Source organism: Anastrepha obliqua, chromosome 5, assembly GCF_027943255.1.
Source record: "Anastrepha obliqua isolate idAnaObli1 chromosome 5, idAnaObli1_1.0, whole genome shotgun sequence".
In the NCBI taxonomy this organism is placed as follows: Eukaryota; Metazoa; Arthropoda; class Insecta; order Diptera; family Tephritidae; genus Anastrepha; species Anastrepha obliqua.
In genome coordinates this window covers 21,002,757-21,028,520 of record NC_072896.1, presented here as the reverse complement: position 1 = coordinate 21,028,520, position 25,764 = coordinate 21,002,757, and the positions used below count along the sequence as shown (strand labels likewise).

General features: G+C 41.8%; 1 protein-coding gene across 7 annotated transcripts in view; it reads left to right on the top strand.

Moving 5' to 3' along the window:
• LOC129249474 (E3 ubiquitin-protein ligase lubel) overlaps window positions 1-25,191 on the top strand; it is a 38,216-nt gene extending 13,025 nt beyond the window's left edge. The window contains exons 2-21 of one of the 7 annotated variants that reach the window (XM_054889315.1): window positions 761-855; window positions 919-1,123; window positions 1,188-1,324; window positions 3,747-3,878; window positions 4,408-4,752; window positions 5,000-5,284; window positions 5,599-5,908; window positions 5,982-7,349; window positions 7,729-7,949; window positions 8,008-8,100; window positions 10,073-10,177; window positions 10,233-10,716; window positions 10,828-12,618; window positions 15,700-15,827; window positions 15,890-16,156; window positions 16,232-16,537; window positions 17,951-18,102; window positions 18,176-18,553; window positions 19,968-20,136; window positions 24,830-25,191. In XM_054889315.1, the coding sequence (XP_054745290.1) occupies window positions 781-855; window positions 919-1,123; window positions 1,188-1,324; window positions 3,747-3,878; window positions 4,408-4,752; window positions 5,000-5,284; window positions 5,599-5,908; window positions 5,982-7,349; window positions 7,729-7,949; window positions 8,008-8,100; window positions 10,073-10,177; window positions 10,233-10,716; window positions 10,828-12,618; window positions 15,700-15,827; window positions 15,890-16,156; window positions 16,232-16,537; window positions 17,951-18,102; window positions 18,176-18,553; window positions 19,968-20,136; window positions 24,830-24,865 (6,987 nt within the window). In that variant the 5' untranslated portion in view covers window positions 761-780 and the 3' untranslated portion in view covers window positions 24,866-25,191. The other 6 variants (XM_054889314.1, XM_054889313.1, XM_054889316.1 and 3 more) reach the window with 6 other exon arrangements.
• The last annotated feature ends 573 nt before the right edge of the window (window positions 25,192-25,764 follow it).

The following is a 25,764-nucleotide window of genomic DNA, read 5'->3' as shown; positions in this document are numbered from 1 at the left end:
CGATACTCCTTCTTGAACGATACTGATGACCTCAAAGATATAAGTCTCAGCTATAGTAGATCAATGGGATTGTACTTAAAACAGCACTTAAAACAAAATGTTTTAATGAGAAGTAGCAGGTAAACTGGTACTGTGGTATCACAATGGATCGACAACGGTCAAAGTGAATTGGTTTAAGGACCGACTGCCTCTTTTACTTGCCTGTCTACCTTCCTACCCGCATTTCGGATAACGAAATAATTGCAAAGTAATTTAGGCAATCTAAACCAATACGAGGCTCATTTTTGGAAGCTGGAATCAAGTTACATTAAAGTCTTATCTTTTATATTATCTTTTAGTCATTTTATATCTCTGGTCGGTAAAGTTCTGTAAACACAGACGCGATGAGTGAAATAAAATAAAAAGGCAATAAATGGAAATTATGACAGTACATAAAAATTAGAGGACTATTTTCTTCAAAATAAGCTGCATATGTATATGTATATGTAGTTACGTACATATTTAGCCACACAGTCGGACGCTGTCAACTTCAGCAGCATGAACTGAGAAATAAAATTGTGTCCAAAATTTTTACGATCAGATATAAAGTTATTTTTAAAAAGGCATAACCAATTCAAACTGAAGAAAGCAGATGCAAAAATTTATGTTGTCCCACTACGAGTACCTCATGCATTTTTACTCATGTACCATCTATATGTCAATATGTACTCGTATGTATGTGTAAACTGTGCTCATAAAATTTCCACGCATCTATTTTCAGACGCTTTGACTTGACAAAATATGGCGACGCATACGAATGCGAACACTTTTTCAACCAAACTACACCGAAATGTTTTGACAATGCCGAAATGGGTGGTGCGCATAATTTTTCACTAGAATTCAATTTCGCAAAAAACATTTATTTTATTTATTTTGCAGACGGAAACTCATGATCGTGTCGGTCCGAAACCACCACCGCCACCCTCACCCACGACACCGGATAGCGGCGTTAAATTACCAGTCCTGCCACCAAAATCGAAAAATCTACCCGAGCCCGATTACGAAGTCATCGAGTTCTCTGGCCAACAGTACTCGAATGAAGTGCTCAAGGCGGGCAGCCGTTCGAAAACTCCCAGTACACCAGGTATGTGCCTTCAGTTGGTATCAGTAAATTGTTCGAAGACTAAAATCTAATTTCTCTCTGGCAGATGCGAAGCTCAAGTGCACACTATGCGGCTCACATAATCCTTGGGTCACTTGCGAGGAATGCGCGCAGCAGATCTTCTGCGCCTCGTGCGATGATATGTTTCACAAGCATCCAAAGCGACGTGCGCATGTGCGAAAGGTAGGTGTGATTTAGTATAATTAATATTAATAAATTAGGAATTAATGTTATGGAAACCATAATAATTAGAAGGGAGCGATATATGTATGTCCGTCTAAGGTTAGAAAAACTTCAAAATAATAGCGCGACAGTTATGCTTAAAACGAACTTGAACTAAGAGTTGAAACTAAAGAGCTCAGCTCAAACTGTTGAATTCAAGTTTGGGTTCCAACTTTTTCTTAGTTTCGTACCAAAAGTTAGCAAAGTTACCAAAGCTTATTTTATTGTTCATGTTCTTCCTCATATTTCAAGTATATAAATTTTTTTACTGGCATCGCTTTAATTTATTTTTTTTTATTGTTGTTGCGTTTAAAAGTAACGCAAATAAGAAATAGCAATCATCAACATTTTTCTTTCTTGGAATGAAAGGCTCTGAGCTTGACCTTCAGCGAGTGGTAGGAGACAAATGCATTCCTCGTAACGAACTGTGCACTGTGATTGACTTTAGCGTAACCGCGGAAACCAATAGAAGGTGGTCTTTGAGTACTAACTACAAAGTATTCGAAGCGCTTTGGCCGAAATTGAATCTTCAAAGGACAAAATGTAAACAGATCCACTACCAGTGTCCTCAAAGGTGTTATAATGGGTAACTGAATTATTGGTACCCTAGCCAGTTGAATGGGTGTAACTCACAATGACTTCTGTAGAAGTTGTGGAGATGAAGAAGAAATTGAATGTCTTGCACTTCACAGAAACCTTATCAAATATCTTGACAATTATTTCTTTTAACATCTGGGAAATTCCCTCTCACTGGAGGGAGTAGTAAACTTTTAAAAAGATATAAATGGCTTAAGCAAGTTAGTTAGGAGATGGGAATCAAATGCAGGTATCATAATGGGTCTTACCTAACCTAACCTACCCCCTAAGCATCAAAAGGAAAAGAGCAGCTGTCGTAGCCTAATGGGTGGGCAAGTGACTGCTATACGCTAGCGCAGATTCGAAACCTTGGCGACGAAACACCCATTGACGACGAAAAACTAATATCGGTCACATTCCGGTAGACAATGGCCAACTTCCGAAAGTATTTCTGTCTTGAAAAAGTACCTCATAAAAACCGATCTGCCCCTCGGAGGTGGCCTCAAACAATAGGGCTTTCATTTTGTAGAAAACATCGAGACAGAAAGAAATATTTTTAGATTTTATGACTCCATGACTCCAAAGTTTTTTGCTCAAACTTATTGCCTATTCAAATTTCTAAGACGTGCTCTTTCATATTTACTGCTTGTCCTTACTATCATATAAAACAACTATTTGTAAAATTAAATAATTAATTTTTCACAATTATTGAATGTTTTTGTAAAGGGTTTTTCAATAAGGGCGGGTAGATGTTGAAATGGAATAAAATGGCGTTTGCTGTGTGGCACGTAGCGCCGTCCTGCTGGAACCACATGTCGTCTAGGTCCATATGGTTCAATATGGGCCATAAGAAATTGGTTATCATCGTTGTGTAGCGCTCGCTGTTGACGGTGACCGCCTCACCAACGTCGTTTTCAAAAAAGTACGGACCAATGACGCCGCCGGCCCAAAATCCACACCAAACGGTAACTTTTTGAGGATGCATTATCACCTGGTGAAGCTCGTGTGGATTGGTGTCGTCCCATATACGGCAATTTTGTTTGTTAACACATCCATTCATCCAAAAATGCGCCTCGTTACTAAAAATGATTTTTCGCCCTAAACTGGGGTTCTCTTCCAAACGATTCGAAGCCCAGTCAGCGAACAAACGGCGTTGTCTATGGTCATCTTTGAGCTCCTGGGTCAGTTGGATCTTGTACAAGTTGAAGTCTGCGAAAGGCCAAGTTCTTGTGCACGGCGAGGAATAGACTGCCTCGGGTTCTGCTGTACACTTTCACGGACCGCGGCAATGTTCTCGGCTGATCTTGCGTTCCTTGAACGTACGGGTGTTGGCTGATTGTTTACTGACCCGGTCGTCTCAAATTTGGCCACCAAACGTTGAAGAGTCGACTTTGAAGGGCCATCACGTCTACCGAAAAATGGGCGCAATGCGCGCAACGTTTGCGTTAATGAACACTCATTTTGATAATAAATTTTTATCATTTGAACGTGCTGTTCAATCGTATAACTTGACATGATGATTTGGCATAAACAACTGAATAATAAACAAGAGATTTGACAGATGTCACCAAAACAAAATAGCTGCCACAGGGCGCCAAAATCGACCCGCGCCAATTGAAAACCCCTTTATATTCCATATATTTTAGATTACTTTTATTTCCCATCTAAAGGAATTATTTTTTTTTTTAATTTCATTTAATAATTCATAATTTTAAATTTAAGTTTATTGAGTCTACAGCTTAGCCTAAGTCAGCCGCGCCTTTTTCATAAACATTTTATACTAATTTATCTTTTTCACCCCCACCAGGCCGTTGAACAGACACGCCCACCGTTGCCGCCGAAAATTTTGCCCGGACAAAATGGACCCACACCACCAGTGGCGCCACCAAGACGTAAAGGGCGCGGATTTGCCACACCACTACTACAGCGCAAGGAACAGGTACGCTTCTGCACGATTTCATAAGCGATTTCGGTACCAAGTCATTTGCCTCATATAAAAAGAAATTTATTAAAAATCAAATTCGACGTTTTTAGACGCTTCCTAAAGAAGTGCGCGCAAGCCCCAAAATCACAGCGCTTTGATACGAAATTTGATGTAACTGCCTCTTATTTAGTGAAAGTACTTATTTTACCAAAATTTGGCATACTTTTTAGCTGCATTCTAAAATGCATCTTGTACTCGTATTTGTAGTTCTATTCACAATTTTTTGGCGCTTAAGTTTTACCAAGCACTAACTAACATGATTGTCAAACTTTGCGGAAAACAATTCGCATTGAAAAGGTGTTTTCAATAAAAAATTTACTTATCAATTTTGAACACAAACAAAGCTCAAATTATTGAACTGTTCTCACATTTCGTTAAACCTATACAAATTTACATATGCTGAGTTTTGGAAAGCAGCCACCAAAGAAAAAGGCCCAACTATTTTAAGTGTTCTTTGCACAATTTGCCACTCACTTCCTAATAGGTCGATATGAATACGCTGCCCATACCACCATCGCCGACGCCTTCGTTGAGGAGCACGTCCTGGCAAGATCGCGTCAGTTCACTCAAAAGTGGGCTGAATCTGATGAATCGCCCTTTGCCGGATACGCCCAAGACACCGACAAGTGAACACACATCGTCGCGTTCGGTTACGCCCAAATCGGTTTTTGATAGCATACAACGACCGCCATCTGTCACATTGGAGAAGATCAAAAGTAAGGCCAGTGCTACGTTGGATCGAATGACGCTACTACAGCAACGCTATCGTCAACACAAAGCGGACAGTCAGAGGAGCAATAATGATTGTAGCGGTTCCGTAACAGACCAGGTAATATTTGCTATGCTATGCTTTATTTTCAACCGCCATCAGCTAGTACGCGCCATTGTACGCAGTGCTCATTGAAACCTCGCTACGTTATCGTCACCGTCCACATGTTCGTGACGTGCACACAAATTCCTAATATGTTCGTTTTTGTTTTTGTTTCACTTATGTTCGCTCGTATGTATTGTACATATGTCCCCAATGTGTCACCACACAACCGCCACTGTCACCACTTTGTCAAACCACCAATCAGAACCTCTCATTCGATCAATGGTCAAACATCTCACCGTCGCCATCACATTTTCGCTCAGGCAGCATGTCGTCCGGGATCAATTCATCTCATTTTGACCTCACGGATGATACACATTTTCACAATATGTTTAACCAACGGCAGATGCATCCATCCACCGCACAGCAGCAACGCGCCAACGGTCAATTGGGTACGCGTGGCATGAGCACTTCGGTCTTTAATTTGAGCCATATTAATCGTCGTGCGCCAGAGCCACAGAATACATGGATGAACAATCCGATGCAACAGGTGAGTGACAAATTAAAATGTACTCATATTCACAAACAGAACTGAAATACAGGTGACTAGATATCGAATTGCATCGACCCTTGTTTAAGAATCTGCATGCGCGGTAAAGAAAAAATCACAGACGAAGCACAGACTTGCATTTGAACTGTTAATTCTTAAACTTACTAGCCCGTCACAGCAAAAAGTACATATCTATACTTATCCACAAATACGACAATTCACTTAATGAACGCTTAATAATAGACTTTAGCCTCCAACTGCCCGAGCAACCCTAAAGTTCACACACTCACTCATTTTTTTGTACCTCTCCACAGGCCCAATCAATGGCTCATCTTAATTGCGCCACTTGTGCTAGTCCACAAACGAACGCATGGCACGCTCATACCCAGCGTCACATGCCCATGGCCAACGTTCAAACCGACGGGTGGGGTAATCAGTTCCCCTCGCAGCAGCAGCTCAATCGTTCTAATTTATCGCTCAACGTCGGCGCCGGTTACATGATGCCCCACCATCACGGCGCTAGTGGCATGATGGCCCCGCCGCCAGTCTTCATGAACCAAACAGGCATGATGACCGGCATGTATCCATATCCATACCATGGGGGAATGCCTGTTATGAATCCAGGTACGGTCCTAGACAAATTTCAGTGCACTATGTTTCAGCATTAGTTAATTTATGGTATATCTCTATTATGCAGGTCTTATGGGCATGCCACCGCCCACACGTTCCCGTGCAACCTCACGTGCCGGTTCGCGCGCTGCATCACCTGCAATGAGTCGCAAATCTATGCCGGTACGCCGAAAACAACGCACCACGAGCTATGTTGAGGATGAGCTCACCGATGATGAGGACTCAGATCAAGACGATCGACGTTCGATTATTTCCAATCGTTCAGGCATGACGAATACGCTGCGCACACGCCAACGACGCATTTCGAGTGCGTCTCAGCTGTTGGACGACGAAAGTGAGACGAATCAGCGGCAGGCACGCGGGAAGCTACGTGATGCGCGTGATCGACGTGGTTCTATTGCGAAATCAGTGCAAAGTGATTGGTTGCCCAGTCGACGGCCGACAGTGAACCATAGCAGTAGCAGTAATCGACAGAATGAGCCGGGATTTGTTAACACAAACAAACCGACGCGCATTTATTCCGACTTAGATTCTGAGTCATCGGGTACACGCGCATTGGTGCAAGCCAAAATACAGGAGAAACTGGAGAAGAGCACGAAGCGTAGCAGTTCGAAAGAGAAAATGGCGGAGGCTGCGCGACAGAAGCCCAATAAAGTTTCAACCGAAGTGCAAGCAGGCGGTAGTCGCACGATTGTTAAATCGACCAGTGCCACTGCGGTAAAAGCTGAAGAAAATCAAACACCCATCAAGCAGAACACAGACAAATATGAAACTGTTCAAATAAAGGCAAATAAAAAAGAAGCTTCGGAGGATGACGAAGAGGAGGAGGAGGAAGAATTAGAGGAGAGCGGAAGTGAAGAGACTGAAAGCGAGCAAGAGGAGGAGGAACAAGCAGCTGAGGTTAGCACACAGTTAGAGGAAGGCAACGCATCACAAGCGGTAGATGCCGGCGAAGCTAATGAAGATAACTTAGGTCCACCGCCTTCAACACCTGATCATGAATGGGAGTGCGAGTTCTGCACCTATGTCAACGAACCGAACATAAAGATTTGCTTGATCTGCTGCAAAACTCCTAGCCACGGTGCCCGAAAGACTTCCACTACAACTGCACCCACTCCAAGCGTAAGCGAAGAGCAGCCTGCCAAAGTGAGTGCTGCAACTTCCCTCAGTTCTGAAAGAGCCTCCGTGGACAAAGAGAAACGAACCAGCAGCACCGAGCGAACGAAAGACAAACCGAAAGACAAAGTTAAAGAGAAGCCAAAAGACAAAGTAACCAGTACAAGCACCAGCACATCTACAGGAACAACTGATATGCCTAAGCGCAAGATCGGAGTGGCACAGAGCATCATTAGCAATTTGACGAACGGCATGTCCAAGCTGAAGATCACTTCATCCGAGCACGATTCGGGTGCAACAACGCTTACGAAGAAGAAAGGTAGGAGCAAGAAAATCACGTTTTTGGAAGGAACGAAAATCAATTGAATACCTACCCACATGCATGATCCGCGTGCCTAGGGAAGCCCACAAATATTTACTATAACACATTAACTATTTTTTTATTTGTTATCCTAGTTTTCGGTACTATTTTTGCACAATTCTTACATTTTTTGTAAAACACACTAACTTTTTTATAAAAAGAAATAAAAAAACGTTTCAATAAATATTCTTCTACTGTGCTTACGATTATTGTTCCAACCAAAAGCTGTTGTTTTCTTCTAACTCTATGTTTTACCCCCCTTACGCATACAAACACTAGCATCCGTTCCATTCGGCTCCCATCCGCCTAACTCAGAAAACTTTATGTAATCTTACAGAATCCGTGGAAGATGTATGGGCCGCTTTGGATGATAACATACAGACCACGGCTAATGAGATAATGCGTAAAGCGGAAAAGTCTAAGAAGAGCACAAAAGTCTCGACTAGTTGTGGCACTTCACCCATCAGAGAGGTGACCAAAGCGAAGGATGCACAAAAATTACAAAGAAGTGTCAAAGAAACGGGCACATCACCGCCACCACAGAGCATTTCCACTCAAGTAGGCAATTCGCTCACTCACGTTAGATGGTTAAAACTTTATTGTTGTTTTTATTTAGACCTATGATACGCTACCATTACGTCAACCGGAGCCAAGTGTAGCAGAGACCGTGGCAACAGGAGGTGGTATCTTTTATAGCGAAAATTCACAGGTTTGTGTTGTTTTGTGTTGACAAGCTAATTCTCGATGGAGGATAGAAAAAAAGGTGTCCACTGGGATAAGTATAGACCGAGTGGTAGGGAGGAAATTTTTAAGAAACCGCAATTTCATGAAGAAAAGTGAATTTTCCAAATACCTGCAAACTTTTTTTCACTGTATCCTTTTTCCTGTAATCGGCGTTGTGGTATGAGGTGAGAGCTACTCCCAAAAATAGTCGCATACAAGCTCCAAAGTAATCTTAATAGTACTGAGCACAGACCAAAACAGACAAACTCTTCCGCTATGTACTAGAGCAAGAAAAATCAAACTAGATCCTAAGCCTTTGCAGTAGTTACTCGGGGTTTGAAAGAGGTACGTTGCTTTCTACACCTCTAAGCGACTTTTTGGGATGAGCTGTACACTTAAAGCAAAAATAGTGCAAAGTAGCTTTTCCTCTTCCAATTGATAATGGAATAGTTGGTCTTGTGAAGTTCGCTATGATATTCAGACGACCTTATTGCATTAAAAAGTATACAGAATCCGTTCATAATAGTTCACACTACGTTCTAAAGTACCTCTTGAATCGTATTGGTCTATATTTAAAGGACTTCAGTTCAGTATCTAGCTTAAAGCCCCAAGAACTGAATGCATAGAGTGGAGGACCAAAAAAGTTCAAGAGCTTATTTTCTCGCTCGTACCTACCACAGGAAATTCTATACATGCATTTGTAGGTGCAACATTCCAAGTTCTCTCTTATATAAATAGAATATAGACATATATACCCACCAAATGAAATCACAGCTCCAAGATAAAGCAGCCTTGCATTTTTTCAACTCCCATGCCGATGCCTATCGCTTTTGAAGGTGTGATAGCCGATTAGGCTTGTCCGTGGCTTCAGTTCGGTTTTTCTCGGTACAGAAGGGGACATTACGAGTCAAATGATAAAATAGATTTTTTTCATAATAACAGTCGTTCCGAAACAAACTATGAGATACCTCCGAGCACACATCTACCCAATGAAAAAATCCCTATAAAACCATTGGGTGCGATGGTAGCTTGAAATTGTAACTAAGAGAGTTTAGCGCATAGCCGGATGGTTATTTGTTCAGCCTGATGAAGAAGTCTTCTGCGCAGTAATATTTGCTGAGGAAAGCCTTTGATCACTGAAACATACTCAAAAACTAGGCTAATCATAGATAGCCCATCTAAAAGGCCTCATGTAAGGAATAGATTGCAAAGATACTTCAATCTGCAGGGTGGTCAAACCAGGGGCTAACCAAACATATTTGACCCACATATGATCCATCTCGAAATTAATTTCACTCTCGGTCTTTCAAAGCTCGCTGCAGTCCCCATTCGGTAGTGGCTTAATAGGCTTTGGTGGAAGACTCAGTATTGCTAATCTTCTACTCCCCTCTGTGGTGCTCATTTGAATATTACCTTACAAACGTATAAGCGTATTGATTTATGCGGTCTTCGAAGTGCAGATAAAATTCTACGAAAACCTATTTTACCGGAAGTGTAGTGGGATGAAGAAAGCACGGCTGACTTTAGATAAAAGACGAGCAGTCTGTGAGCATTTGCGTACAAATCTTCAAGGCATGCGACTCTGAAAACCTACGATTAGGAAAGACTTCAAAGAAGGCAAAATATGTGTACTCAAATTAAATATCTTGTACGACAGACCACCGTAAAAACCTTGCCTCCCAAAAAATTAAGTAGATTTGTAAACTAATCTTATAATTATGGGGGCACTATGGCGAATTCGATGTTTGAAGATATGGATACACAAAAGCTCGAAGTCCTCAAAACCAGGGACTCCTTTTTTTATTTTTTTTTGTTCTGTATCGACAGAAAAGTCGATTTGATAAACCATGAGCGGCAAGCTAAGAAAGGCTACTCAAACACGTCATAACTATAAAAATCAACACACCTAACTCATAACTCTAGCACACTTTTTAAAAATATAACAATAACAATTACAGCTTCATCGAGATGCCCACTCACCGTTGAGCATCCTTCCCCCAGATATGCCGCACTACGAGCCCAGACATAAAGAACCTGAAACCGAACTATATATTCTACTGAAGGTAGGCGCATTCGAATAATTTTTAAGTCCCTCCTTAAATCTTTTCTCATTTCCAGGAGGCCGAACTCTATAAGTTCACACCCGAAGAGCTGCATGCCGCACTCAAATACTGTGGCACATCCACGCATCCAATACAATGGTTACGTGAAAATTGGCACAAACTCATACAAACCGTGCAGAGTCTTTCGACGAAATATGGGCAAGAGCGTGCAGAAAATATTATCGGTACAATATCACAGATAGAGGCAAGGGAAGCGCTGCGTCAACATGGCGGCAATATATGGCAAGCTGTGTCAGAATGTATTGAACAGCGGCAAAGGAAATATCGTGACATCTCAAGCAAAGGAAACTTCTCGCGAGAGGATATAGTAACTGCACTCACCATACATCAAGGCAATGCCGACTTGGCGCTGTTGGACTTGGGACGCACACAGCTGAAACCTTTCCTAATGCGCATACGTGGCTCACCAGCCGGTGTTGAGAATGAGAGTGGCGCTATTTTTCCGCCAGCAACCCCAACTGAGCATACAATTCAACCAGGTTAGTAGTGAGACACTCTGTCGCAAAACCTTACACAGTCATCACTTATCTACACCAACTCTTTCCTTCTATTTTTGTTCGTTTTTTTCTGTTTCTCTCTCCTCACTGTAGAAATTCATGACTTTCTCAGCGCAAACGCTTCGGAATGCTTGCAAACACCAAGTGCAGCTGGTGCAGCTTTCATAACCGATCATCCCTCGCCGTTGCATGAACCATCTACTAATGAATATCGTAATCCCATGTTCGATGGCATCTACCGTTACAGCCCGTACAGTAGAGAGGCATCATCAAGCACATTTCATCTAGACGATCCCGCATTTAATAATCGAAATATGTTAAAAGATCTTGAGACCCTTATTGGGAATATCGAACAAAATCAGGCTAAACAAAGCGAGCCAATGCTCAAAACGATGGAGACTATGTTGGGCGATAGTTTAGGTAAAAGGGAGGTAGAGCATGAGAATGACCCCGAAATGATGAGAATACTAATGAAGAGTCCAATAGCAACGCAATATGCGAAGCGCACGCTTTCCAATGCAAATAGTAGGAGTCAAAGTCAATTGGATGTGAAGAACTTCGTTTGGCAACATATACAAGAAATAGTACCGAACTTGGTGCAGCAGGTAGAAATGGAACTCATGGCCGAGGATGAACAAGAAGCAAATACTGCTGGTGAAATAATGATGGAACAAAAATTGCAGCCACCAGAACCACCACCTATTGATGCCGAAGAGTTCATATTGCAGGAGGTTATAGGACCTAACATAAAAGAGGCTTCCATACGCGAATTAGTGCCACCCGAGTTCGTGTATGCGGCGGAAATAGCGAATTTCCGTATGGAATTCGATCGTGCATTGGATAGAGAACACGAGGAAGAATTCGATTTTGATTCATGCGATGAGGCAGAGCGGACGATATATAAAATGTATACGGCACCAGAAGAAGAAAAACTGAGTGCCGAGAAAGAAGACGCTGCAGAGTTTTCCATACCAGAGATTGAAGGCGAGAACCTAACAGAGGATAGCAAAGTGAAGAGTGAAAAAGAGAGAGTAGAGCTAGCGGAAGAACTCTCTGACACGCAGGTTATGGGAGCCAGTGTAGCTCATAAGAGTCAGATTACTTCGGAAACTGAAGAGACAGAACGTCATGACGAACAGGAAAATGAGCAGTTAACTGAACAAGCCACGAATGCCACTGTCGTAAACGATGGTAATAATAAAATTGAGATTCAGAATGAACAGAACGAAGAAGCGAGGAAGAGCTCAGAGAATGTGACCGACAATGCTCCGGAAAACTCAATAGCAAATGCTAATGAACAACGTAAAGTGCCACAGACTGAAGAAAGTAATGCCTTCAACGAAGAGCAGCCGTCAAGGTCTAATAGAGCCTCACAAGAAACTCTAGTAAATGTAGCAGCTGCATTGTCTAACGAGAGCATTGAAGCGACTACTTCTACTACAGTGGTCTCCCAAGTGCTTGAAGAAGCTGATACACCAGCAGCTGTAAGTTTTACTGATACCTCAAAGCTCAAAAGAAACGAAAAAATGCAGAGACGTCAAAGAAAAAGCCAGTTGCCAAAGAATGTGAATAGCCCCGAATTAAAAGTAGGTGGGGATATGCGCAGAACGGACGCTAAAGATCGGCACATAACAAAAAGATCAAATAAACAGCAAGAGACTCAGTACCAACCACTCAATGATGAAACCTTGCAACAGAAAGCTGAGAATGAAGCTACCGCACCGCCAGAAGATCTACTTGCAGAACACGCACTGGATGCTAAAACTCCACATGAACCGTCTTCTACAGATAACACTAAGCCAAATGAAGAAGCACCAAATCTAAAGGACAGGCAATCGAGAGTATCGCGAATTCCTGTACGTCGAAGCGCTAGTCGAATTTCTGGTGAGCAAAGATCAAAAAAACCTAGTCAACTAACTGTTGTTGAAGCCAAACTAACAAACGAAAATGAAGTCCAAGCAACTAACACTGATCGAGTTACATTAGAACGACCGGTTGACTCTTCAAGTCAACCAGATAGGCAGATAGATGAATCCGTGTCAGTAACAGAAAACCGAAGGCAAGTGAATTTAGAAAGTTTGCAAGAAATCATGGAACAAACTAATGAACCCACAAACGAAGTCATGAGCGAAAAAGCTGAAAACACTACTCAAGCTGAGCCCACCTCGATCGAACGTCAAGTTCTGATGGAAATGGAATCCACACAGTCTGAAGACTCAACTACGAGAAAAACAAGCTCCAATTCACAAACTCGTCAAACTGAAGAGGAACCACAATCAGAAATGAAGGACGAGATTTCGGTCGAAACAAATACCAGCTCTGTGCAAGAACAGCAACAGATTGAAGAACAAGTTTTACCAGCGGTAACACAGACAACCACTGAAGCACACATTAGCTCTGGAGATCTTAATCAGCAGCCCGTTCAATCACAAACTATACTAGCGAAGACTGAAATCCCAGCAGACACCAGCTCTGAAGTCCAAAATGCGCAACTCGCTGAAGAGCAGTCTTTACCAGCGGAGACGGAAGCCACAACTAAAGTTCACATCAGCTCTGAAGATCAAAGTAGGCAACTCGTTGAAGAACAACCTTTACCAACGGAGACGGAAACCACAACTAAAGTTCACACCAGTTCTGAAGATTCAAGTGAACAACCCGTTCAAGAACAACGTTTACTAGCGGAGGCTGAGGCTACAGTGAAAGCAGGCACCAGCACTGAAGATCCAAGTAGACAACTCGTTGAAGAAAAAATTTTACCAGTGGAGATGGAAACCACAACCAAAGTTCACATCAGATTTGAAGACCCAATTGACCAACTCGTGGAAGAACAACCCTTACCCCCCGAAACTGAAGCCACAGTTAGAGCAGACACCAGCTCTGAAGGTTCAAGGCGGCAACACGTTGAGGAAGCCATGTTACCCCTGGCATCTGAGGAGACCACTCATCCAGATATCCACACTGGGGAAACAACTCATCCTACCATAACCAAATCTAAAGAAACAATGCAAGAAGAAACCAGATCTTCTGAAGATATACATCAAGCTTTGGAAGAAAAATCTACACCAAATTCATCTGAACAAGCAATTCGAACAGTAAACAACACAGAAGAAACGGCATATCCTGCTGGGAGCGAACCTTCTGCACAGATGACATCTCAAGAAGTGGCTCAAATCAAAAACGATTCGGAGAAACACAGCTCAGAGGAGTTCCAAGATGCTGCTGAGCTTTCGGCAGACGAAGAATTCGACAACAATGAAAGATCTGTGTCTAAGCGTGAAAACGGCGACGACGATAATGAGACATCCGATGGCGAACTCTATAGCATTGAGAGTGAATATTCAAGTCGCGGGCAAGCGCGTTCTGTGACTTCTGAGAATGAGGTAATTGCAGTGATAGGCAAAGAATCACAACCACCCATACAACAATCCACAAGCGATACTGCAATAGACACAAACTTAGCTAAGAAGTCAAGACAGACAACAGCAGTGGAGTTTGTGCTTTCGCCAGATGCATCAAAACAAAATCTCTCTGAGCTCGTTGAAGACACACAGCGTTTGATTAAGCAAATGAAGGACGAGATAAATATTGAGGATTTTGAATCTACCGAAGATGAGTATACCGATGAGTACACAGATGAAGACGAATATGATGAGGACGAGGACGAGGAGGGTGATTGGGAAGAATCATTTGAAGAGGAAGAAACGGATTATGATGAAGATGCGCTAACCGAGGATGATATTAAAGATGAAGATTACTTTGATGAAGAGGACGAGGATGGTTTGGATGACGAAGATGACGCTGATGAAGTAAAAGTTGAAGGAGCTAACGCTGATAAGCATAGTACAGATGAGAGCGCAAGTGAGCACCAAGCTGAAACGGCTGATACTGCTGAACAAGAAATAAAACACGAAACTGGTAGTGCTAGTACCGAAGACGACAACAAACAAGTTACAATCATTCCCCCATCAACTAATACCGAAATCGTCATAACTTACGATACCCCAAATGCTACTGACCCACATCATGCAGTTCCCACTGCTTTATTGACTAAGCTTGCTTCAACAGTTGAGCCTGATTCTCTTACTAATGCAAATGAATCCACAACTTATGCTAACCTAATAGAATCTGAGGCTATGGAAATCGAGGTAGAGAACCAAACACCCGAATTGCCGGTCGAAACAGTATTATCGAACGATAAGCGGGCAGAGATAAAAGTAAAGACATCGGGAAATGAGAGTCAAATAGACGCAGCTATACGAAATGAGCAAGTGCAAGAGGAGAGTAGCGAAAGGCAAAGTTCTGATTATCAAGAGGTATATCAGCATGCTGATACCCAAGCAATTGCAACGCAGAGCAACGTAGGACCCACAGTAGTGGAGAAAACTATTGATACTAAAAACCAAAACAGCTTAAGCCGCAACGAAAACGAGCATGCTATCAGTGCAGCTGAGCCTAAAACTACCCTAAGCTCTAAAAGCGGTGCAGTGAGTAAGATTCCACAGATTAGAACCGACGCCAGCGAAGCGTCCACTTCAAATTCCCTGCGAAGTACAATGAGCACCACACGCAACAACAAAGTAGGTTTACAAAAGAGTGCCATCCCCAGCGCTAAGTCAATGGCTGAGCAGGCAAAACCCAAGGACAGTAAAATACCAAAGCAAACAGCGAAAAAGGTACCCCTACGTTCAAAATCATTTTCCGGACCACCAGGTCCTATCGGCATTTCTTCGGTCAAGACGATACAACAAGAGTTTCTCAAACGTCAAAACCAATTGACTACCCGCTATGAACCACCCAAAAATCCACCAACTATAGTACGTAAAAAATCAATAGCCGAAGCCATTACTAAATATATGCCAAGCACTTCAGCGAGTGCCAGTGGCTCTAAAACTATTGCTGCAGCTAGCATTTTCCGCACCCATGCGCGCATACCCAAGAAGAAATATCACGAGACATGCTTTTCAGATGATGACTATGAGACAACGGCGAGTGAAGAGGAACCGGAGCCGCTGGAAATACGTCAGCGTAAGCAGAGTGTACCAGTATTTCGGGCATACCCCAGTGTACAAGAACTAGAAGTAGTGCCAACAGAGGTTAGTAACCAGCTACGCTTGCAAGTACGCACAAAGCATATTAAGAATCTTTCTATTTACAGGTTCTAGTGCGTAAATTTGTCGATGAAAAACTAGTCGCAAGTGTAGCTGAGGCACAAATAGCTGCCACATTGGTTAACATGCGTTTCCAACAGGATGTCTCAATCTGGGCGGCCAAGGAGTGCAGTGATCTCGATCAAGCCATTTCTATGTTGCAACAGGACTGCGAACTCTGCATGGGCATATATCCGATGAATCAGATTGTTTCAATGCTCAAATGTACGCATAAATGTTGCAAACAGTGCGCCAAAACGTATTTCACGGTGCAGGTGAGGGAGGATACTTGTTATGCTAACACTTCTTTGAACTACTTGTAATCACATCCACTTTCATCTTCCGTATAGATCACCGATCGCAGCATTAACGATTGCACTTGCCCATTCTGTAAGCTGCCCGAATTGCATGGGCATAACGAGCATGAGGATGAGAATTTAGAATATTTCTCAAATTTAGACATTTTCCTCAAGAACATTCTGGATGCCGAAGTGCACGAACTGTTCCAACGTAAGCTCCGGGATCGCACACTGCTGCAAGATCCCAACTTCAAATGGTGCATTCAATGCTCGTCTGGATTTTTTGCGAGGCCCAAGCAGAAGCGACTCATTTGTCCAGATTGCGGTTCGGTGACGTGCGCGCAGTGCAGAAAGGCGGTAAGTGTGAGGAGTTAAATTGCCTTCCTTACATATACAAGGTGGCGCAAAAGTAACCTTGTGATGTTTTTTGGCTGTAATTTAAAAAAAAAAATGAAAAACTTTGATTCTTCTTGTGGATTATTTTTTTTTTTGGTCTTTTTTTTACATCAAGTCAAGAATATGATGTCATGTAAATGGCCGCCGCCACAGTTGATTGCCATTTGAGCCCTTTTTATGGCATTTTCCATCACTTTGGCCAAAACTTCCGGCGATAGGTCCTCACATTCTTGACGGATATTGTCTTTAAGAGCTGCAAGAGTCTGAGGCTTGTTGACATGAACCCGTGACTTCAAAAAGCCCCACAAAAAGAAGTCTGGAGCGGTCAAATCAGGCGATCTTGCTGGCCAGTGCAAATCGCCAAAACGGAGAATTAGGCGCCCGGGAAATGCATCCTTCAGCATATCGGTTGTGGCACGTGCATGTGTGCCGTTGCACCGTCTGTTGGAACCATATGTTTTCCAATCCCAATTCATCAAGTTGCGGCAAAAAGAACTCGTTGATCATTGCTCTGTAGCACTCACCATTCATAGTAACCGTTTGGCCCGCAACGTCTTCGAAGAAAAAAGGTCCGATGACTCCTCCAGCGAAAACAGCACACCATACAGTGACTTTGAGCGGGTGTAATGGCTCTTCGTGGATTACACGCGGATTTTCAGTGCCCCAGAAGCGTAAATTTTGCTTATTTACGTACCCGCTAAGATGGAAATGGGAGTCATCACTCATGATTATTTTTGATGAAAAATCATCTTCCTCTTGGTGGTGATTAAGGATGGCTTGAGCGTATGTTAGACGCGATTGGCGGTCAGCTGATGCACCGTCTGGACTTTGTACGGAAACATCTTCAAATCTTGTACCAAAATTCGCTGTAAAGACCGTCGACTGATACCCATTTGCGTGGCACGTCGTCTGGTCGATGTCGACGGCGCTTCCATGAGATCCTCGGCTACGCAACAATATTCTCTGCAGAACGGCTACTCCGCGGTCTGCCACGCCTGGCAGCATCTCGTGTTGTGCTAGTCTCTTCGAGGCGAGCGCCTAAACGTCACAGTGTTTCACCAGTAGGCGTTGGACGGCGAGGAAATCTGCGACGAAATTCATGTTGTGCCAAAGTCACCGACCGATTATTGGTCAAATAAATAGTCAGCAATATTCCGCGTTCTGGAGCAGTGTAGCGTAACATTGTTTATTAACGTGTATTTCGCATGTGTTTACTACCCAAATGTCAAAACAGAACTGACATTAGGGGCCAATCGCAAAATTTATAGCATTTTCTGATAGGAGGATTACTTTAGCGCCACCTGTTATTAACTCTTGTATATTTTGCTCACTTCCATTTTTCTTCACTCTTCATCCCCTCTTCTTTACCCTTAGTGGGAGAAACAGCATGAGGGCATTTCGTGCGAACAATTCAAAGAATGGAAGGAAGCGAACGATCCCGAAGTGCAAGCACAAGGTGTACAAGAGCATTTGGCGCAGAATGGCATAGATTGTCCAAAATGCAAATTCAGATACTCGCTAGCCAGGTTGGTTGTGTGTTGCACCGCCTACGGATTAACAAATTTAATAGTGTTTTTTCTTTGTTTTGTTTACTTTCAGGGGCGGCTGCATGCATTTCACTTGCACTCAATGCAAGTATGAATTTTGTTATGGTTGTGGCAAGCCATTTATGATGGGCGCTAAGTGCACAATCTCTTCCTACTGTGCCAAGTTGGGCTTGCATGCGCATCATCCGCGCAATTGTCTCTTCTATTTGCGCGACAAGTTGCCAATACAACTGCAGATGTTACTCAAACAAAATAAAATACCCTACGATGAAGATCCCATAGAGCTGCCTAATGCAGATTCGGAGGACGCATCAACATCTACACCGAAATCGGCGCGCTGTCCGATTGCCTTGCAGAAGGAGACCCCCACCGGGCTGGTGGATACAGTATGCAATGGCGAAGTGCCCGATAAGCACGCGGGACTTTGTCGGTAAGTGCGAATTAAAAAGAGAAAAAAAATTCTTCGAAGGTTGCAGTGTTTTTTCGTTCTACAAGGGGGTACAATAAGTACCCTTGTTAGAAATGAAGACGCCATTTCTTAAAAACTTTCTTTTTATTTTTCTACATAGTCCCCTTTTTGAAAGATACACTTCTCACAACGCTCCGGCCATTTTTTAATCCCTCCAAAAAAGAGGATTTGTCGAACTCTCCAAAATACGATCTGTCTCGGCGATGATTTCCTCATTTGAACTGAACTTTTTAGGGAACAGGAAAAAGTCGCAGGGACCCAGATCGGTTGAGTACGGGGCGTGCGCAGCAATTTATAATGCAATTCATGCAGTGTGGCGACAACAACTCCGGATGAATGTGGTTGTGCGTTATGGCGGTGAAACAGCACCCTTTATTGCGCCAAATGTGGTCGTATCTCATTCACTTTTTTGCGAAAGCGGTCCAATAACTCACTGTAGTATTGTCCAGTGATCGTTTTGTCTTTTTCTAAAAAATCCATGTGGATGACGTCGTTCGCATCCTAAAAAATCGTAGGCATGGCATTTCCGGCCGATGGGACTGTCTTCGGCTTCTTTGGAGCAAATTCAGCGGGAGAAATCCATTGTTTTGATTGCTGCTTAGTTTCTGGTGTGTACTGATGAATCCAGGTTTCATCACAACGGTGACAACTCGATGCAAAAATTCCTTCGGATCTCGCTTAAATTGCTCCAAACACTGCTTCGAAGCCGCATCCGCTTGTTGTTCATCGTGAGCAATCGCGACACCCATCGGGCCGACAATTTTTTCATCGCCAACTTATCATGTAAAATATTAATTACCGTTCCGGTAGACACACCTATGGCATCTGTTACTTCGCGCACTTTCGTGCGTCGATTAGCGAGAATCATGTCGTGAACTTTTTGAATGACTACCTCGGTAACCACGTCTGCCGGGCATCCTGGTCTCTCCTTATCAAAAACGGATATTCGTCTGCGTTTACGTTGAACCAATATCTAACTGTGGTCATAGATAGCGAAGCATTCCCATAGACAGCATCCAACATTGCTTTTATCACCTCGTATTTCTTCCCATCCAAACACAAAAAGCGAATTACCCAACGACACTGCTCTTTTTCCATCTTAGCGAAAATCACGAAACACGTCTTACTCGAATAGCTTCCAAATCCAAATTAACCTATCAATCAGTCTGAAATTTGTTTTGCCGTCGTTTGATAGATAGCAGCACACGATGCCGACACCAAATTCCCTCAGGAACACCCTCTGTCATCAATCACGGGTTCTTATTGAGCCGCCCTCGTATTTCAAACAATTTTATATTTACACATCTCTATCCAAATATTTTATAGAAACCGATTCGAAAGTTTTTGCTCACCAATCATCTGCCAATCTTTTCAGCACACATTACGTTGAGTATTTGACCGCAAAAGTGGCTAAAGCGCGCATCGATCCACTGCCCATATTCGATTTAACCGATTGTGTGCAAGAATTACGAAGACGAGATATACGACTGCCGGAAAGAGGTCCCTGGGACACAGACGAAATCTATAAAGGAATGTGTTCGGAGGTAAGCTATTGGCGGAGTTTATAATAATTTTACAGTTAGATAGATAAATAATTTCATTGATAGCTAGTTTGGCTAAATTTATAAGTATTAGCATTAGCTAGAGGATACTTACTATGTGCACTAAGATGACCCAAAAATTTTTTTTTTTCTAAGTGCTACCCTTAGTACTGACCGTACAAAATTAAACACAAATTCTTTTATATTTGCCCGTGCCGGCAACGTTATGAAAATAACCATTAAATTAACACGGGAAAAATGCACATTTCCGTAAATTTGGTATAAAATACTTACAGGTCGATTTTATTTAATATCCTTTTTCCGAAAAATGACACCAAATGTTCTACTTAAAAAAATGTAATTTAAATTTATTAAACTTCGAATTGAAATATATCTTAGATACTAAAAAATAAATGGTTTTTCCGAAAACTTGAAAATTTAAAAAGGCGAGCCAAGAAGCACCGAGATATAAGTAACTCTTAAAACACTCAGGCTAAAAATACAATTGTATTCAAAGCTCTCGAAAGTAAAAAGGTAGATAATTAAGGAGGAAATGAGAGAAGTAACAGAAAAAAAAGATAGAATAGAATAGAGACAGAAACAGAGACAGAGACAGAGACAGAGACAGCTAATCCGGTGAAAATTTTCTTTGGCAAATCTGAAAATATCCGCCAGTTTGAGAGAAGGACTTTTACTCATTCTCATGACATTGGACCCAAAATTCGTAGCCTTGCTCTAGAAAATACAGAACACTCACAGAGAAAATGCTCAGGGCTATTCAGCTCCAAAACAGGTAAATTGGGTCCTCAATAATTCCAATGGTGGTCATGTGGTTGACCACTGACAGGGTGACTCGCTGTCGTGGGACATCTTTAACCTGATGTTGGATAAAATCGGGCGAGCCACAGAACTTAATCGCAGATATTGATATCATCGGCCTTAACAAAAGCGCTGTTAGTTCTGCCTTCTTCAAACTGGATAAAGAGGCAAAGCGAATGGGTCTGGTGGTGAACGAAGACAAAACGAAGTACCTCCTATCATTAAACAAACAGTCGGCGCACTCTCGTATCGGCACACACGTCACTGTTGTCAGTTATGATTTCGAGGTTGTAAAAGACTTCGTTTATTTAGGAACCAGTATTAACGCCTATAACAATGTCAGCCTGGAAATCCAACGTAGAATCCCTCTTGCCAACAAGTACTACTTTCGACTAAGTAGGCAACTATGTGGTAAAGTCCTCTCTCGACGAACAAAACTAACACTCTACAAGACTCTCATCATGCTCGTCCTAGCGTATGGCGCAGAAGCTTGGACGATGACAACATCCGATTCGGATTTTTTGACCTTTGCACGTTGGCAACGGCGAATATTGTAGGCGAGTTTTACGATGACATAGACATAGAGCAGCGAATAAAGATCCAGCGGCTACGCTGGCTAGGTCATGTCGTCCGAATGGATACAAAAGCTCCGGCTCTGAAAGTATTCGATGCAGTACTAGCTGATGGTAGCAGAGGAAGAGGAAGGCCTCCTTTGCGTTGGAAAGATCAGGTGGAGAAGGACTCGGCTTCACTTGGTGTATCCAACTAGCACCAACTGCCAAAATCGCGTACGCAGTTATCGCGCCAATTAAGGAGAGAAGGTCATGTGCTGACCCCATGGGTTGTTCCCTGTAATCGAATTTACGAGTGAACGAAGGACACTAAGGTCCAATTTTGTCCATTCCTCTTGAATAGCATCCGCCTTTATAAACTTGCTTTAGATCTGGACTAACTGCAGGCCTTTTTAGCATAGGAGTAGTTTTCGACCCGCAAAACTCCACGCTCAGTGCTGCGGATTGCAACATTGTCCTGTTGATGCGTTGTAGGCTCACTGTGAAATTCTCTGGCAAAATTCAATAAAATAGTATCCAAGACCTCCACATGATTTTTTGCGTTCATCTTATGCGAAATAAAATAAATTGTGGGCTTACCATGGTAGCTGAAAGCTCCCCAGGTTATAAGAGAGGCACCATGGAAAATTCGGGAGTGACTCTTTTTTCGGGGCTCGCGAATATCTCTCTAATACTTCGGACAACCATCAGGCGCATTAGGATTTAATTTTTTTTATCATGGATTGCCATTCATCATCCCAGAACTTATGACTATCGGCAAATTCGAGTATAGTTGCTTTGTGACCTATTTTGATATTTTAAACTCGAATCTTCACTCAAAATTTGCTGTATTCCTCTCTTCGTAATATTGAGAGAAAGTTCTCATCAAATTTGTTTAGGGCTGGTTTTTTTATTGACAGTCAACCGTTCTTGTTGTTGTAGCAGCTTACTAAACCATGTAAGTGCGGTGTAGCAACCGGTCGTCTTCGTCTAAGTCATATAACGGTAGACCCAGAAAGCGTGTTTTAGGTTGGATCCAGAGGGAGCGGGGTACCAGATGAGCAGGTTTGCTTGCCTCACATACTCGTCATATATTGGGTATGCCGGAATCGATTGTAGATAGGAGTTTAAGCTACTACAATATCCAGAACGTAATTGTTCCAAAGTTACGCGGATTTCTGGAGGCAGCTGAAGCTCTTCGTTCGCAATTGGTGCTGGTTGGACTCTGATAACGGCATTCCGGGGTCGGGAGTTTAAGAAGGTAGTCCTTTAGTCCCGATAAATGTCCTTTAGTGATTCTCTGTATCTTCTTCTTCTTCTTATTCTTCTTCTTCTTCCTCTTCTTCTTCTTCGTCTTCTTCTTAGCTTCACAGTCCTTGGTGAACCATTGCTTCCGTCAACGATCTCAATTTACAGACACTTTCTCTCCAACATTGCACGTGCATTTTCCTAAGATCAGCTTCCACATCTCCTAGCCACCTTTTCCTCGGACGTCCCCTTTGTCTGTATAAAAAACCATCTTATATCTCTGTTACACCTATCGGCGATCTGAAGCTTTCGACCAGTTCTTTAAATTTGTCCATACCCATCAGTATTTTTCACAAAGTTGTGGCTGAAATTTTTATTTCGATTTTCTTTTGGCACCATTTTTCGAACTAAGACTCTCGATTCACTATGAGCTAAAGAGTGATTTTTTAAGAGCTATAGAAAATTTTTTCAAAAAAACACACGTAAAATTCAGAAAAATGCATGAAATTTTTATTTACGTCGATAGTACAGTCCATAAAATTTAATGTTTGAAGATTATTTCATGCAAATGTTGACCGCGAGTGCGCTTCAAATGGTCCATCCGCTTAGTCAAATTTTGGCATACTCTTTCCAATGTTTCGGCCGGTATCTCACATATATGGTAAATTCCTTAATGTTGTCTTCCAATGCGTTAATGAAGCAGGCTTGTCTGAATAGACATGAGCTTTAACATAGCCCCACAAAAAATAATCTAAAGGCGTTATATCGCACGATCTGGGTGGCCAATTGACAGATTGACAGGTCCCGAACGTGAAATAAAATGTTCACCGAACTCGCCTCTCAACAAGTCCATTGTTACGCGTGCTATACGGCATGTGGCACCGTCTTGCTGAAACCACATGCCATGCAAGTCAAGCTCTTGCATTTTGGGCAAAAAAAGTTGGATATCATTTCACGGTAGCCCTCACTATACACAGTTACCTTACGATTCGCAGCTTCTTTAAAGAAGTACGGTCCAATGATACCTCCAGCCCATAAACCACATCAAACTGTAACCTTTCTGGATACATTGGTAGCTCTTGCAATTTTTCTGGCTGATAATCACTCCAAAATCGGCAATTCTGCTTATTTACGTACCCAAAAATGAGCTTCGTCGCTGAACACAATTTTTCGACTTTAAACTTTCTTAACAGAACACCCATTTTTATAATAAAATTCAATGATTTGCAAGCGTTGTTCGTTTGTAAGACGATTCATGATCAATTATAGACCAAATTGAAGATGTTTGACAGTGAAACAAAACACAAAACGTGCGTCACCTGTTTAAACCAACTATTTAAAAATATAACAGCTAAAAAATCACCCTTTAGAATACCAGCGCCCTCCTCGGTAGATAGCTGGGTTCTCTTGGCATAGTGTCCTAAAAAATTATTTTCTCCGCAAAAAAATTAGTTATTTTCAAATGAAAACTACTCAATTTACCTAAAAGAATCGTTTGACTTGTGAAATGTGTATAAAAATATCACGCAATTGGCACAACAAGAAATAAAATCTTAACGAAAGTACTAGGAAAATATTGTGCAGCAACTTTAGAAGAAAAATTATGAAGTTGTTTTGTCCCATATCCCTATTTTGCTTAGTGCATATGCGATTATTATTTAGAGAATTATAGCGTAGTAGTATTCAAGAACTATTTGCTTGCACTTATAAACTGACCAAAATGTAATCAATTCCATTAAAAATTAGAAAGCATAGCCTCATTAATGGCCGTCGCGAACTCAGCACACAAACGGACACATTTTCTCCTCGCTAGTGTTTTTAACGCGGCTAATTTTTTCTAATACCGTTTTCCTTTCTAATACCTTCTCAAATATCACCACTCACTTTATAAAAAATATTTGATTTATGCAACAACTGTCTGTCAAGCAGCTAAATATTCCTTCTACTTATTTAAGACCAGCCAATAGCCTTTCTTACTAGTCCTATAAATACTATGAATTTAGTTATAATAAATAAGTTGAAACTAATAATAATAAGTACAAATGTATTCACGTGCCTTTTGCATGTTCTATTCACAGGTCATTAAAAATAATATTCCACTGGAGACGATGTGAGAATGTTTGCTTGCCAAGCTGCTCAAGTCAATCAACCTCAATCCCACCTGAGCAACATATGAACGATATAACGAACGATGTTGTGGGCTGCAAGTGTTTAAAAAACCTAAAATACTTAATTTTAATTTATATTTATTTATTTATTTATAAAATGTGTTTAATTTTTTTTTTCATTTCTTACTTCTTCGCCACTTGTCTATTGTCTTATAATTATTTATGTTCGTCGCAGTCCACTGTATTTTAAATCCATTATGCTACTCTGTATTTCTATGCGTATGAGTAAACGTTCAATTTATATTTTCTAAAGCTTAACTAGTAAATAAAGTATACACGGAAAAATAGATAAATGAATTTTCTTTAGAAATCTGCTTTTGTTTATTTAGGCTTAAGTTACTAAAAACACACGCGTACACACATGCAAGCATTCATAAAAGTGATTAGTGAACACCTCAACAGGCATTAAATACTGTCAAATTTCAGGGTCACACAGTCACAGTCATCGCGTACACCTAATTACACAGCACTTGTATGGGCGCTCACGACCCGGTAGAGAAAGCATGAAGTGATGAAAAAAAGTTCTGTTTCAGAATTAGTACGATTGGGTCAATTGCGTGCCACTTTGCTACTAATGTTGAAAGTAGTGACATCTGTCGTTAGTGTGAGAAAGGATCATAGCTTAAAAGTAAAGGAAAACAATCATACGTCTCGTACTCTACGTAGGTTGCCGATTCGAGATGAACTGGAGTATGGTAAGGATTTTACAAAAAAGGGCATAACCTGATTTTTACAGCATCCAATAGCAAAAATGATCGAAAGGGAAAAAATTTCTCTCTCCGAACTAGTACGATTGAGTGAACCACTTTGCTACTCTAATGTGAGATGTAGTAGTGGCATCTTTG